The sequence below is a fragment of the Procambarus clarkii genome, chromosome 59 (genome assembly GCF_040958095.1).
Source record: "Procambarus clarkii isolate CNS0578487 chromosome 59, FALCON_Pclarkii_2.0, whole genome shotgun sequence".
In the NCBI taxonomy this organism is placed as follows: domain Eukaryota; kingdom Metazoa; phylum Arthropoda; class Malacostraca; order Decapoda; family Cambaridae; genus Procambarus; species Procambarus clarkii.
The window spans coordinates 28,585,656-28,600,882 of record NC_091208.1 but is presented as its reverse complement, the minus strand read 5'-3'; the positions used below and the strand labels follow the sequence as shown (position 1 = coordinate 28,600,882).

The following is a 15,227-nucleotide window of genomic DNA, read 5'->3' as shown; positions in this document are numbered from 1 at the left end:
TTTGCATGAAGGTAAAGGTTTCCAATACTTTAAAACACAAAAATTATAGACAGTTATAACGGAATGCAAATTGGTCGTTGGCGCTCGTCGAGTCGTTTAAGTCCAAATTACTTTATTTTGTGTTTTTGTATGTGATCGATTGCTGTCACAATCTGTCATGTCATGCGCTGTCACTTGTCACGGGCTGTCACCTGTCAGGGGCTGTCATCTGTCACGCATTTTCTCCTGTCACGCACTGTCACCTGTACCTGCTGTCAGTCACTGGGTTGTCATGGACATTGTCAACACTGACGCGTCAGATGTATACCATCTACCAATCATCTCAGACGTCTACCATCCGTCTCAGACGCCTACCGTCCGTCTCAGTCGCCTACCGTCCGTCTCAGTCGCCTACCGTCCGTCTCAGACGTCTACCATCCGTCTCAGACGCCTACCGTCCGTCTCAGACGCCTACCGTCCGTCTCAGACGCCTACCGTCCGTCTCAGACGTCTACCATCCGTCTCAGACGCCTACCGTCCGTCTCAGACGCCTACCGTCCGTCTCAGACGCCTACCATCCGTCTCAGTCGCCTACCATCCGTCTCAGACGCCTACCATCCGTCTCAGACGCCTACAATCCGTTTCAGACGCCTACCATCCGTCTCAGTCGCCTACCATCCGTCTCAGACGCCTACCATCCGTCTCAGACGTCTACCGTCCGTCTCAGAATCCTACCATCCGTCTCAGACGCCTACAATCCGTCTCAGACACCTACCATCCGTCTCAGACGCCTACCATCCGTCTCAGACGCCTACCGTCCGTCTCAGACGTCTACCGTCCGTCTCAGAATCCTACCATCCGTCTCAGACGCCTACAATCCGTCTCAGACGCCTACCATCCGTCTCAGTCGCCTACCATCCGTCTCAGAAGCCTACCATCCGTCTCAGTCGCCTACCATCCGTCTCAGACGCCTACCATCCGTCTCAGACGCCTACCGTCCGTCTCAGACGTCTACCGTCCGTCTCAGAATCCTACCATCCGTCTCAAACGCCTACCGTCCGTCTCAGACGCCTACCATCCGTCTCAGACGCCTGCCATCCGTCTCAGACGCCTACCATCCGTCTCAGACGCCTACCGTCCGTCTCAGACGCCTACCGTCCGTCTCAGACGCCTACCGTCCGTCTCAGACGCCTACCATCCGTCTCAGACGCCTACCGTCCGTCTCAGACGCCTACCGTCCGTCTCAGACGTCTACCGTCCGTCTCAGACGCCTACCATCCGTCTCAGACGCCTACCATCCGTCTCAAACGCCTACCGTCCGTCTCAGACGCCTACCATCCCTCTCAGACGCCTACCGTCCGTCTCAGACGCCTACCATCCCTCTCAGACGCCTACCGTCCGTCTCAGACGCCTACCATCCGTCTCAGACGCCTACCGACCGTCTCTGACGCCTACCATCCGTCTCAGACGCCTACCGTCCGTCTCAGACGCCTACCATCCCTCTCAAACGCCTACCGTCCGTCTCAGACGCCTACCATCCCTCTCAAACGCCTACCGTCCGTCTCAGACGCCTACCATCCCTCTCAGACGCCTACCGTCCGTCTCAGACGCCTACCATCCGTCTCAGACGCCTACCGACCGTCTCAGACGCCTACCATCCGTCTCAGACGCCTACCGTCCGTCTCAGACGCCTACCGACCGTCTCAGACGCCTACAATCCGTCTCAGACGCCAACCATCCGTCTCAGACACCTACCATCCGTCTCAGACGCCTACCATCCGTCTCAGACGCCTACAATCCGTCTCAGACGTCAGAAAAGATGAACATATTTATTCAATTCTGAGATAACACGAGTATTTCAGACAATCAAATTAGACAACAAACACTTGATCATTAACCAAGCAAACAACGTTCGCCAATTAGTTTACTAATTACAGGCAAACAGTCCCAGGTAAACTAAGGCATATTCTTTAATCGAGTGATCAACACATTGACTAACTTTCCAAAATATGAAGCCGAGAGAATAGTGTTATTACACGTATATTCTTTTCTTGAAATCAACGCCTGAAATTCGAGCTAAAATGTTTATAATCTATTCACAAAAGACCTCGTTTGGATATAATGGTTTGATGATGTTTGTTTCTTTTGCCTGGTAGTTTAAGTCATTGTTATCCTCTGTTGTTCAGCCATGTTGCAAATAGATTGTTAATCTGTGTTTTTCGAAGTGAGGACGAATTGCCATGGCAACTGTTGCTTCAAGTAATTTCACATAATTGGTGTTAAACTACTTGCATGATAGTTTAAGGCTTGTGCTTTTACCTATCTACACTACAGATGCAAACATTGCAGTGCCAGACTCTATTATTAAACAGCCTTGACTCTACAGTGTTGTACGACTCTTGCAAAGATTTGGGAGACTTATTGGACAATATTTTCACCGTTTGTTGCAAACATTTCGTCTGATCTCTAGTTACTTATCTTGCGTTGATTCCAGGGCTCAAGGTCCTCGCGGCCCGGTCTCTGGCCAGGCCTCCCTGAAGTAGCTGAAGGCGCTGATTTCCTTTACTTCTCGTGTAACTTATATCACTTACAGTGTACAAGTTCCTCTATATTCCGAGTCTTCTGGGATTTTGAGTCACTAGTCCCATACCCCACACCAGTCACCCTGAAAAGTTGAATAAGGCTAGCGTCAAGCGTCTGACCTTTGATCTTACACCATCAGAGATGGATAGACATTCTTGCTTATACATATATTCTTAAATACATATTTTTATATTCTTACTTATACATATAATTCTGCTCTTAGCTTTGCAATCTTTAAGGGAATGGTTATGTTTTTGTTTAAATGATGCTATTTTTTATACAAATATGTTATAATTTGTTGTAATCTTGGTGAGTTAGTGAGACCAGGGTTCCCACAGACTGCTGGAATGGCGCCGGACCCTTCAAGCCTCCACTATGTATTTTCTCAGCGACGTCGGAATTATATTTTGAGAAATGCAACAATTCTGAGGCTGGAAATGAGCTAACTGTATGTCCAGATCACGGGCAGCATCAGCGCGTCAAGAGGTAGGAGATGCAACGAGATAAATTATTCTCTCTTCAGGTGATAGAGGATGCTGACCCTTCACTCTCTGCGGTGAGATAAAGATGCAGGATGCTGAGTGTACCCTCTTCAGTGAGCTGAAGATGTAGGATGTTGAGATGCAGCCTCTTTATTTAGCAAGGTGAGAAGTGAAGATGAGCTGGAATACTAACGGAAGGGGAAATAAGAAAGATGAAAGGGGTCAAAAGTGGCTGTAAGAAAATGTGTATCGACTTAGAGAGAGAGAGAGAGAGAGAGAGAGAGAGAGAGAGAGAGAGAGAGAGAGAGAGAGAGATAATAACATAACCACCCATTAAACAGAGCTGCCACATAACAAGGAACTCATCAGAGTACAGTCACTGTGCAACAATTACAGTACTAACTCGATCAGCACCACCCTAACTCTACCTCAGCCTCCCTCAGCGCTACCTCAGCCTCCCTCAGCGCTACCTCAGCCTCCCTCAACACCACCTCAGCCTCCCTCAACACCACCTCAGCCTCCCTCAACACTACCTCAGCCTCCCTCAACACTACCTCAGCCTCCCTCAGCGCTACCTCAGCCTCCCTCAGCGCTACCTCAGCCTCCCTCAGCGCTACCTCAGCCTCCCTCAACACTACCTCAGCCTCCCTCAGCGCTACCTCAGCCTCCCTCAGCACCACCTCAGCCTCCCTCAACACTACCTCAGCCTCCCTCAGCGCTACCTCAGCCTCCCTCAGCACCACCTCAGCCTCCCTCAACACTACCTCAGCCTCCCTCAACACTACCTCAGCCTCCCTCAGCACCACCTCAGCCTCCCTCAACACTACCTCAGCCTCCCTCAACACTACCTCAGCCTCCCTCAACACTACCTCAGCCTCCCTCAGCGCTACCTCAGCCTCCCTCAGCGCTACCTCAGCCTCCCTCAACACCACCTCAGCCTCCCTCAACACTACCTCAGCCTCCCTCAACACTACCTCAGCCTCCCTCAACACTACCTCAGCCTCCCTCAGCGCTACCTCAGCCTCCCTCAACACTACCTCAGCCTCCCTCAGCGCTACCTCAGCCTCCCTCAGCGCTACCTCAGCCTCCCTCAACACCACCTCAGCCTCCCTCAACACTACCTCAGCCTCCCTCAACACTACCTCAGCCTCCCTCAACACTACCTCAGCCTCCCTCAGCGCTACCTCAGCCTCCCTCAGCGCTACCTCAGCCTCCCTCAACACCACCTCAGCCTCCCTCAACACTACCTCAGCCTCCCTCAACACTACCTCAGCCTCCCTCAGCGCTACCTCAGCCTCCCTCAACACTACCTCAGCCTCCCTCAGCGCTACCTCAGCCTCCCTCAGCACCACCTCAGCCTCCCTCAACACTACCTCAGCCTCCCTCAGCGCTACCTCAGCCTCCCTCAGCACCACCTCAGCCTCCCTCAACACTACCTCAGCCTCCCTCAACACTACCTCAGCCTCCCTCAGCGCTACCTCAGCCTCCCTCAACACTACCTCAGCCTCCCTCAGCGCTACCTCAGCCTCCCTCAGCACCACCTCAGCCTCCCTCAACACTACCTCAGCCTCCCTCAGCGCTACCTCAGCCTCCCTCAGCACCACCTCAGCCTCCCTCAACACTACCTCAGCCTCCCTCAACACTACCTCAGCCTCCCTCAGCACCACCTCAGCCTCCCTCAACACTACCTCAGCCTCCCTCAGCACCACCTCAGCCTCCCTCAACACTACCTCAGCCTCCCTCAACACTACCTCAGCCTCCCTCAGCACCACCTCAGCCTCCCTCAACACTACCTCAGCCTCCCTCAACACTACCTCAGCCTCCCTCAACACCACCTCAGCCTCCCTCAACACTACCTCAGCCTCCCTCAACACTACCTCAGCCTCCCTCAACACTACCTCAGCCTCCCTCAGCACCACCTCAGCCTCCCTCAACACTACCTCAGCCTCCCTCAACACTACCTCAGCCTCCCTCAACACTACCTCAGCCTCCCTCAACACTACCTCAGCCTCCCTCAGCACCACCTCAGCCTCCCTCAACACTACCTCAGCCTCCCTCAACACTACCTCAGCCTCCCTCAGCACTACCTCAGCCTCCCTCAACACTACCTCAGCCTCCCTCAGCGCTACCTCAGCCTCCCTCAACACTACCTCAGCCTCCCTCAGCGCTACCTCAGCCTCCCTCAACACTACCTCAGCCTCCCTCAACACTACCTCAGCCTCCCTCAACACTACCTCAGCCTCCCTCAACACCACCTCAGCCTCCCTCAACACCACCTCAGCCTCCCTCAACACCACCTCAGCCTCCCTCAACACCACCTCAGCCTCCCTCAGCGCTACCTCAGCCTCCCTCAACACTACCTCAGCCTCCCTCAACACCACCTCAGCCTCCCTCAACACTACCTCAGCCTCCCTCAACACTACCTCAGCCTCCCTCAACACCACCTCAGCCTCCCTCAACACTACCTCAGCCTCCCTCAACACTACCTCAGCCTCCCTCAACACCACCTCAGCCTCCCTCAACACCACCTCAGCCTCCCTCAACACCACCTCAGCCTCCCTCAACACTACCTCAGCCTCCCTCAACACTACCTCAGCCTCCCTCAACACTACCTCAGCCTCCCTCAACACTACCTCAGCCTCCCTCAACAGCACCTCAGCCTCCCTCAACACCACCTCAGCCTCCCTCAGCGCTACCTCAGCCTCCCTCAGCACTACCTCAGCCTCCCTCAACTCTACCTCAGCCTCCCTCAGCACTACCTCAGCCTCCCTCAACACTACCTCAGCCTCCCTCAACACTACCTCAGCCTCCCTCAACACTACCTCAGCCTCCCTCAACACTACCTCAGCCTCCCTCAACACCACCTCAGCCTCCCTCAGCGCTACCTCAGCTTCCCTCAGCGCTACCTCAGCCTCCCTCAGCGCTACCTCAGCCTCCCTCAACACTACCTCAGCCTCCCTCAGCGCTACCTCAGCCTCCATCAGCGCCGGGGTGTGAGAGGAAGCCCGCTGAGGAAGACTGAGGTGGTTACCTCACTTATATTACCGCCAAGTATCGGCAAGCCATGAAAATTTAAATTGACTGTCGGTGTGAAAAATGAATGACCATGCATGAGTAGCTGAGAGGGAGGGAGGGAGAGAAAGAGAGAGAGAGAGAGAGAGAGAGAGAGAGAGAGAGAGAGAGAGAGAGAGAGAGAGAGAGAGAGAGAGAGAGAGAGAGAGAGAGAGAGAGAGAGAGAGAGAGAGAGAGAGAGAGAGTCGACTTAGCTCTGGAATGATTTTTATTGCCGCGGTGGTGCACCTTCTCCAGAACCTCAATGTCCTTCTGAAGATGAGGTCTCCAAGCTTAGTGCCCCTGTTAAAGCATTTCAATGCTGTTAAAGCATTACAATGCTTTAACAATAAGTTAGATATTTGGAAATACTTCTCCGATAGCCAGAGGTGTTTTTGAAATGGAAATTTTCCTTTTATTCAAAGGAGTTATCACTTTTTTTCCTGGTTGCATATTGTCTGTGTTACCGTGGGCGGGCGACTCTCTGGCTCCCATGGTGACTGACCTACGCTCTTGCTAGTGTTCGCTCTCTTGTTATTGTTGGCTCTTGCTATTGTTGACTCTTGGTATTGTTGACTCTTTCTCGTGTATGACTCTCAGAGCTACGCGTCCTTCATGCTCTGGGTCGTAGTGTGTCCTTCATGCTCTGGGTCGTAGCGTGTCTTTCATGCTCTGGGTCGTAGCGTGTCTTTCATGCTCTGGGTCGTAGCGTGTCCTTCATGCTCTGGGTCGTGTGTGTCCTTCATGCTCTGGGTCGTAGCGTGTCCTTCATGCTCTGGGTCGTAGCGTGTCCTTCATGCTCTGGGTCGTGTGTGTCCTTCATGCTCTGGGTCGTAGCGTGTCCTTCATGCTCTGGGTCGTAGCGTGTCCTTCATGCTCTGGGTCGTAGTGTGTCCTTCATGCTCTGGGTCGTAGCGTGTCCTTCATGCTCTGGGTCGTAGCGTGTCCTTCATGCTCTGGGTCGTAGTGTGTCCTTCATGCTCTGGGTCGTAGTGTGTCCTTCATGCTCTGGGTCGTAGCGTGTCCTTCATGCTCTGGGTCGTAGCGTGTCCTTCATGCTCTGGGTCGTAGCGTGTCCTTCATGCTCTGGGTCGTAGTGTGTCCTTCATGCTCTGGGTCGTAGCGTGTCCTTCATGCTCTGGGTCGTGTGTGTCTTTCATGCTCTGGGTCGTGTGTCTTTCATGCTCTGGGTCGTAGCGTGTCCTTCATGCTCTGGGTCGTAGCGTGTCCTTCATGCTCTGGGTCGTGTGTGTCTTTCATGCTCTGGGTCGTAGTGTGTCCTTCATGCTCTGGGTCGTAGCGTGTCCTTCATGCTCTGGGTCGTAGCGTGTCCTTCATGCTCTGGGTCGAGTCAAACGGGACTGATAGTGGACGCGACTTCTGACATTTGCTGGTAATATTGTGACGTCCTTATCAAGCTGTGTGTGTGTGTGTGCGCGTGTCGGGGGAGGATAGACAGAAGCGAGATAGGGATGCGTTACCGTCCCAGAACAAAGCAAGCGGGATAGGGATGCGTTACCGTCCCAGAACAAAGCAGGGACGGCCTCTCCTGTGACCCTGACCAACGCCCCGAGCTTTATCAAGCATGTCAGGACAGGCTAAACCCCTTCCAGCGCTGGCAGGCTGTTGTTTACCCTGTAATATTCCGCTCTCCCTCTTGTCTTGTCAAGCAAATTGCTACGCGATGGACGCCAATTAAACTCATTTCATGTCTGGGAGACTTTTGATGGTGCTATTTGCAGCCTGTGTCGCTGGTTCAGTTGTCAAGGAAATTGGTCGTCGGTTTATGGTGATTAAACAAATATTTTCTTATGAATGCCTTTGATACGATGCCCAGTCACCGCGCGCTCGCACACAGGCACCCGCAGTCACACAGGCACCCACGCACACGCAGGCACACACACACACGCGAAGACAATGCCCAGAAGAAAACATTAGTGAACACAACAAACCTGACTCCCAATCCCACACATCTGACACCTAACCCCACACTACTGCGCACAGGATGGGTGGTAGTGGACCCCATACCCATCCTGTGGGTGGTAGTAGACCCCATACCCATCCTGTGGGTGGTAGTGGACCCCATACCCATCCTGTGGGTGGTAGTAGACCCCATACCCATCCTGTGGGTGGTAGTAGACTCCATACCCATCCTGTGGGTGGTAGTGGACCCTATACCCATCTTGTGGGTGGTAGTGGACCCCATACCCATCCTGTGGGTGGTAGTAGACTCCATACCCATCCTGTGGGTGGTAGTAGACTCCATACCCATCCTGTGGGTGGTAGTGGACCCCATACCCATCTTGTGGGTGGTAGTGGACCCCATACCCATCCTGTGGGTGGTAGTAGACCCCATACCCATCCTGTGGGTGGTAGTGGACCCCATACCCATCTTGTGGGTGGTAGTGGACCCCATACCCATCCTGTGGGTGGTAGTAGACTCCATACCCATCCTGTGGGTGGTAGTGGACCCCATACCCATCTTGTGGGTGGTAGTGGACCCTATACCCATCCTGTGACTGGTAGTGGACCCCTATACCCATCCTGTGAGTGGTAGTGGACCCCTATACCCATCCTGTGAGTGGTAGTGGACCCCTATACCCATCCTATGAGTGGTAGTGGACCCCATACCCATCCTGTGGATGGTAATGGACCCCATACCCATCCTGTGGGTGGTAGGGGACCCCCTCTACACATCCTGTAGGCGGTAGTGGACCCTATACCCTTCCTGTGGGGTGGTAGTGGACCCTATACCCATCCTGTGAGGTGGTAGTGGACCCCATACCCATCCTGTGGGTAGTAGTGGACCCCATACCCATCCTGTGGGGTGCTAGTGGACCCCATACCCATCCTGTGGGTGGTAGTGGACCCCCATACCCATCCTGTGGGGGGTAATGGACCCCATACCCATTCTGTGGGGTTGTAGTGGAACCCATACCCATCCTGTGGGTGGTAGTGGACCTCTATACCCATCCTGTGGGTAGTAGTGGACCCCATACCCATCCTGTGGGCGGTGGTGGACCCCATACCCATCCCGTTACCTTGAGGTGCTTCCGGGGCTTATCGTCCCCGCGGCCCGGTCGTCGACCAGGCCTCCTGGTTGCTGGACTGATCAACCAGGCTGTTGGACGCGGCTGCTCGCAGCCTGACGTAGGAGTCACAGCCTGGTTGATCAGGTATCCTTTGGAGGTGGCAGGAACCCATACCCATCCCGTGGGCGGTAGTGAACCCCTATACCCATGCTGTGGGTAGTAGTGGACCCCTATATCCATCCTGTGGGTAGTAGTGGACCCCTATACCCATCCTGTGGGTGGTAGTGGACCCCATACCCATCCTGTGGGCGGTAGTGAACCCCTATACCCATCCTGTGGGTAGTAGTGGACCCCTATACCCATCCTGTGGGTGGTAGTGGACCCCTATACCCATCCTATGAGTGGTAGTGGACCCCTATACCCATCCTGTGAGTGGTAGTGGACTCCTATACCCATCCTGTGGGTAGTAGTGGACCCCTATACCCATCCTGTGGGTGGTAGTGGACCCTATACCCATCCTGTGGGTAGTAGTGGACCCCTATACCCATCCTGTGGGTAGTAGTGGACCCCTATACCCATCCTGTGGGTGGTAGTGGACCCTATACCCATCCTGTGGGTAGTAGTGGGCCCCTATACCCATCCTGTGGGTGGTAGTGGACCCCCTATACCCATCCTGTGGGTGGTAGTGGACCCCTATACCCATCCTGTGAGTGGTAGTGGACCCCTATACCCATCCTGTGGGTGGTAGTGGACCCCTATACCCATCCTGTGGCCATTAGTGAACCTCACACCCATTCTGTACCTATACCCATACACTTTGACGTGTATGGGTATACATGTGCATTTTTTATCCTATCAATGTCTATTTCCCTGACTCTGGCCGCAAGGAATTTAGTACAGGTGATATATTCCATAGGCCTCTGAACTCACGTGTCCTACCTGCGCTATTCAATTGTTCAATTCGCATCGAAAGCCTAAAATTTAGCTTTTGAACATTTACAAATGACTATTGGAGAAATTTGTTCTTTTTCTAGTTTTGTCTTTGCCTGATAAGCAGAGTGATTTTCGTTTTTTTTCAAATATTTCTTTTGAAATTGGTTTATTTGAATTTATATAACTATATTATATTAGGAAAATTAATTATTGACTTAGGTTATGTGTTTCAGGTTATTTATTTTTCAGCATTTGTTCGATGTGTTGGGGTCTTAGGCCTTGTTCGATGTGTTGGGGGTCTTAGGCCTTGTTCGATGTGTTGGGGGTCTTAGGCCTTGTTCGATGTGTTGGGGTCTTAGGCCTTGTTCGATGTGTTGGGGTCTTAGGCCTTGTTCGATGTGTTGGGGTCTTAGGCCTTGTTCGATGTGTTGGGGGTCTTAGGCCTTGTTCGATGTGTTGGGGTCTTAGGCCTTGTTCGATGTGTTGGGGTCTTAGGCCTTGTTCGATGTGTTGGGGTCTTAGGCCTTGTTCGATGTGTTGGGGTCTTAGGCCTTGTTCGATGTGTTGGGGTCTTAGGCCTTGTTCGATGTGTTGGGGGTCTTAGGCCTTGTTCGATGTGCTGGGGTCTTAGGCCTGTAAAGCCCCCTGCTGAACCAGTTGGGAAAGACATAGCTACTTTGTACACCTCAGATTCTCGAACAGTCAAGGGTTCTATGCCAGCATTGTTTTCCTGGGGATCCCTGCTGCTGTCGGGGGCTCTGGGTGGGTGTTTGTCTTGAAGAGCCTCTGCTGTCGTGGCGTTCCTGGGGGCAATAGTGTCATCGCTGGTCATGATTCTGACGGCACCGGTGGTATGGCCCTCTTCTATTTTCCTGCTGATCTGTGCTCTCATTTTGTGGTTCGCAGGTGAGCTGTTGTTGGTCGTCCTGCGGCTGGTGTTCTTGGCACGAGGGGGGAGGCGGACCAGGTTGTCTGCTCTGGGGAATTCATTAAGTGCCCTGATTACTGAGGTTGCTAATGACTTGTCTCTCCTCGGCGGTAATGCTAGGTATGTATTCCCAAATAGAAGGAGATTGTGCCACGATCCAGTGGTTCTGAGAGCATTGTTGACCTTTGTCAGCAGACTGGTGAGTTTGGCTGCTGCTTGGTGACGGGCAGCCTTGGGGATGTGGGGCAAGGTCCTGGTGGACGTCGCTTTGACTGCTTCAAGCAGATTATCTGCTGAAATAAAGTTGAGGGAGGTATTGTTCCTCGCTCCTGCAGCAGGTTGTCCATCGTCACTGCCCCGGGGCGGGCGCCTAGACCCTAGACAACCACCTGACTTGACAAAATGTTGGCGGACAGTTCCCTTAGAATTGAGACGAAACTGTCTGTTACATAAATGAGTTTCCTCTTGGGTGTTCCTCCTCTTGGCTGGAAGAGGGCTGTGTGACAGGTGCGCCATGCCTACATGTCCCGCCGACTGGCTGCCCTCCTGGGGAAGGCAGCCAGGTGTGGCCTGGGCACCGTGTGTGGGTAGGCTGTGTGTTGATGGGCGGCTGGCTGGGTCAGGCGCTAGGTGGCGGGTGGTCTGTGCTGGGGGCGGGGTGATGGAGGCGTCTTGAGATGATTTCGGGGCTTAGTGTCCCCGCGGCCCGGTCCTCGACCAGGCCTCCTTTTTGTTACACACCCCCAGGGAGCAGCCCGTTGCAGCTGTCTAACTCCCAGGTACCTATTTACTGCTAGGTAACAGGGGCATCAGGGTGAAAGTAACATTTTGCCCATTTGTCTCCGCCTCCACCGGGGATCGAACCCGGAACCTCAGGATTACGAACCCGAAGCGCTGTCTACTCAGCTGTCAGGCGTCAGAATTGACGCGTCGTCACACTTATTATAGAAGTTAGCTTTATCATTCCATAGGAACAAATTTAGAAAAAATATATAATTTCAGGAAAATTCGGCTTGTAAGGCAACTTGGCCTATTAGGTACAACATATATATTTCCTTCACTTAGAGCAACGGAGCTTATAACCACAGAACTTGCTGTACTCTGTATGTACTCAAACCCCATCACCACCTCTCAACAATTATATATACAATTTTATAAATATCATCTCAGGCTCGCTACTCGACCCGCCACTATTTTAACAGCGGCACCTGCTGACGAAGTAGCAGAGAGTCTCAGGGCAAAAGGGACACGTTTTATGCCCTCGGGCTTTACGACGGGCTTGTAATAACTCCGGTGCTCCCGCCCCAATATTAACAGCCTCAGATGAAACATGAACTCTTTATCCCTGTACTCTGAGCCTCGCAGAGACCAAACTGGCGCCGTGACGCCAGGAAATGTCACAGAACTGTGACTCTAGGCGCCAGATGGTGATGGGGTTACGTTACGACAGACATCGTCAATGATTCCTGTGCTTGGCCAAGCTGCGAGCCCTCTCGCTGTGGGCTTGGCCAAGCTGCGAGCCCTCTCGCTGTGGGCTTGGCCAAGCTGCGAGCCCTCTCGCTGTGTGCTTGGCCAAGCTACGAGCCCTCTCGCTGTGTGCTTGGCCAAGCTGCGAGCCCTCTCGCTGTGTGCTTGGCCAAGCTGCGAGCCCTCTCCCTGTGTGCTTGGCCAAGCTACGAGCCCTCTCGCTGTGGGCTTGGCCAAGCTGCGAGCCCTCTCGCTGTGGGCTTGGCCAAGCTGCGAGCCCTCTCCCTGTGTGCTTGGCCAAGCTGCGAGCCCTCTCCCTGTGTGCTTGGCCAAGCTGCGAGCCCTCTCGCTGTGGGCTTGGCCAAGCTACGAGCCCTCTCCCTGTGTGCTTGGCCAAGCTGCGAGCCCTCTCGCTGTGGGCTTGGCCAAGCTACGAGCCCTCTCCCTGTGTGCTTGGCCAAGCTGCGAGCCCTCTCGCTGTGTGCTTGGCCAAGCTGCGAGCCCTCTCGCTGTGTGCTTGGCCAAGCTGCGAGCCCTCTCGCTGTGGGCTTGGCCAAGCTGCGAGCCCTCTCGCTGTGGGCTTGGCCAAGCTGCGAGCCCTCTCGCTGTGGGCTTGGCCAAGCTGCGAGCCCTCTCGCTGTGGGCTTGGCCAAGCTGCGAGCCCTCTCGCTGTGGGCTTGGCCAAGCTGCGAGCCCTCTCGCTGTGGGCTTGGCCAAGCTGCGAGCCCTCTCGCTGTGTGCTTGGCCAAGCTGCGAGCCCTCTCGCTGTGTGCTTAGTCAAGCTGCTGCCAATTATAATTACATAAAAAACTATTTATTAAGAAGCTCGAATGTAATATTCTCTCTCACACAAAACTTAATTGGAACTCATAAAAAATTTGTCCCAGTTGCAAGGAGAATCTGAGCATGCAATTAGCGAAGAATTCTCAGGTCTTCAACGACTGGGACGGTTACAGAGACCTACACTGTGGTGGTACAGGTACCACTGGTACACTGTGGTGGTACAGGTACCACTGGTACACTGTGGTGGTACAGGTACCACTGGTACACTGTGGTGGTACAGGTACCACTGGTACACTGTGGTGGTACAGGTACCACTGGTACACTGTGGTGGTACAGGTACCACTGGTACGCTGTGGTGGTACAGGTACCGCTGGTACGCTGTGGTGGTGGTACAGGTACCACTGGTACACTGTGGTGGTGGTACAGGTACCGCTGGTACACTGTGGTGGTGGTACAGGTACCGCTGGTACGCTGTGGTGGTGGTCCAGGTACCGCTGGTACACTGTGGTGGTGGTACAGGTACCGCTGGTACACTGTGGTGGTGGTCCAGGTACCGCTGGTACACTGTGGTGGTGGTACAGGTACCGCTGGTACACTGTGGTGGTGGTACAGGTACCGCTGGTACACTGTGGTGGTGGTACAGGTACCACTGGTACACTGTGGTGGTGGTACAGGTACCACTGGTACACTGTGGTGGTGGTACAGGTACCGCTGGTACACTGTGGTGGTGGTACAGGTACCGCTGGTACACTGTGGTGGTGGTACAGGTACCGCTGGTACACTGTGGTGGTGGTACAGGTACCGCTGGTACACTGTGGTGGTGGTACAGGTACCGCTGGTACGCTGTGGTGGTGGTCCAGGTACCGCTGGTACACTGTGGTGGTGGTACAGGTACCGCTGGTACACTGTGGTGGTGGTCCAGGTACCGCTGGTACACTGTGGTGGTGGTACAGGTACCGCTGGTACACTGTGGTGGTGGTACAGGTACCGCTGCTACACTGTGGTGGTGGTACAGGTACCACTGGTACACTGTGGTGGTGGTACAGGTACCGCTGGTACACTGTGGTGGTGGTACAGGTACCGCTGGTACACTGTGGTGGTGGTACAGGTACCGCTGGTACACTGTGGTGGTGGTACAGGTACCACAGGTACACTGTGGTGGTGGTGGTACAGGTACCGCTGGTACACTGTGGTGGTGGTACAGGTACCGCTGGTACACTGTGGTGGTGGTACAGGTACCGCTGGTACACTGTGGTGGTGGTCCAGGTACCGCTGGTACACTGTGGTGGTGGTACAGGTACCACTGGTACACTGTGGTGGTGGTACAGGTACCACAGGTACACTGTGGTGGTGGTGGTACAGGTATCGCTGGTACACTGTGGTGGTAGTACAGGTACCGCTGGTACACTGTGGTGGTGGTACAGGTACCACTGGTACACTGTGGTGGTAGTACAGGTACCGCTGGTACACTGTGGTGGTGGTACAGGTACCGCTGGTACACTGTGGTGGTGGTGGTACAGGTATCGCTGGTACACTGTGGTGGTAGTACAGGTACCGCTGGTACACTGTGGTGGTGGTACAGGTACCACTGGTACACTGTGGTGGTGGTACAGGTACCACTGGTACACGGTGATGAGTCCTTGAGACTCTGCACGTTATTCATTCCTTCACAGGAGCCAACAGGACAGTTGAGTAATTAAGCAAGGTGAGGGACCATCACACTGCCAGATTCTCATAATAAAATTAAGTTTTTGACATGAGAGAGTCTTGAAGGTGAGTTATATTAATCCTTGTGAGGACCGTTTGGCCCGTTCGTATCCCTCAGTACTTTGTTTGGTTCATGTTTGCGTGTATTCATATTCACTATTATTCATTTATTGCATTAATATACACGTATTTGTATACATACAGACACATATGCAACTGAAAACTCACACCCCAGATCGGTTATGTCCGGTCGTGATGGTCAAGTGGATTAAGGCGTCTTGT

General features: G+C 53.6%; 1 protein-coding gene across 1 annotated transcript; it reads left to right on the top strand.

Moving 5' to 3' along the window:
- Positions 1-271: 271 nt before the first annotated feature.
- Positions 272-1,822, top strand: LOC138353780 (adhesive plaque matrix protein-like). The gene has a single exon (XM_069307180.1). The coding sequence runs from the start codon at positions 272-274 to the stop codon at positions 1,820-1,822; it is 1,551 nt and encodes a 516-aa protein (XP_069163281.1).
- Positions 1,823-15,227: the final 13,405 nt, after the last annotated feature.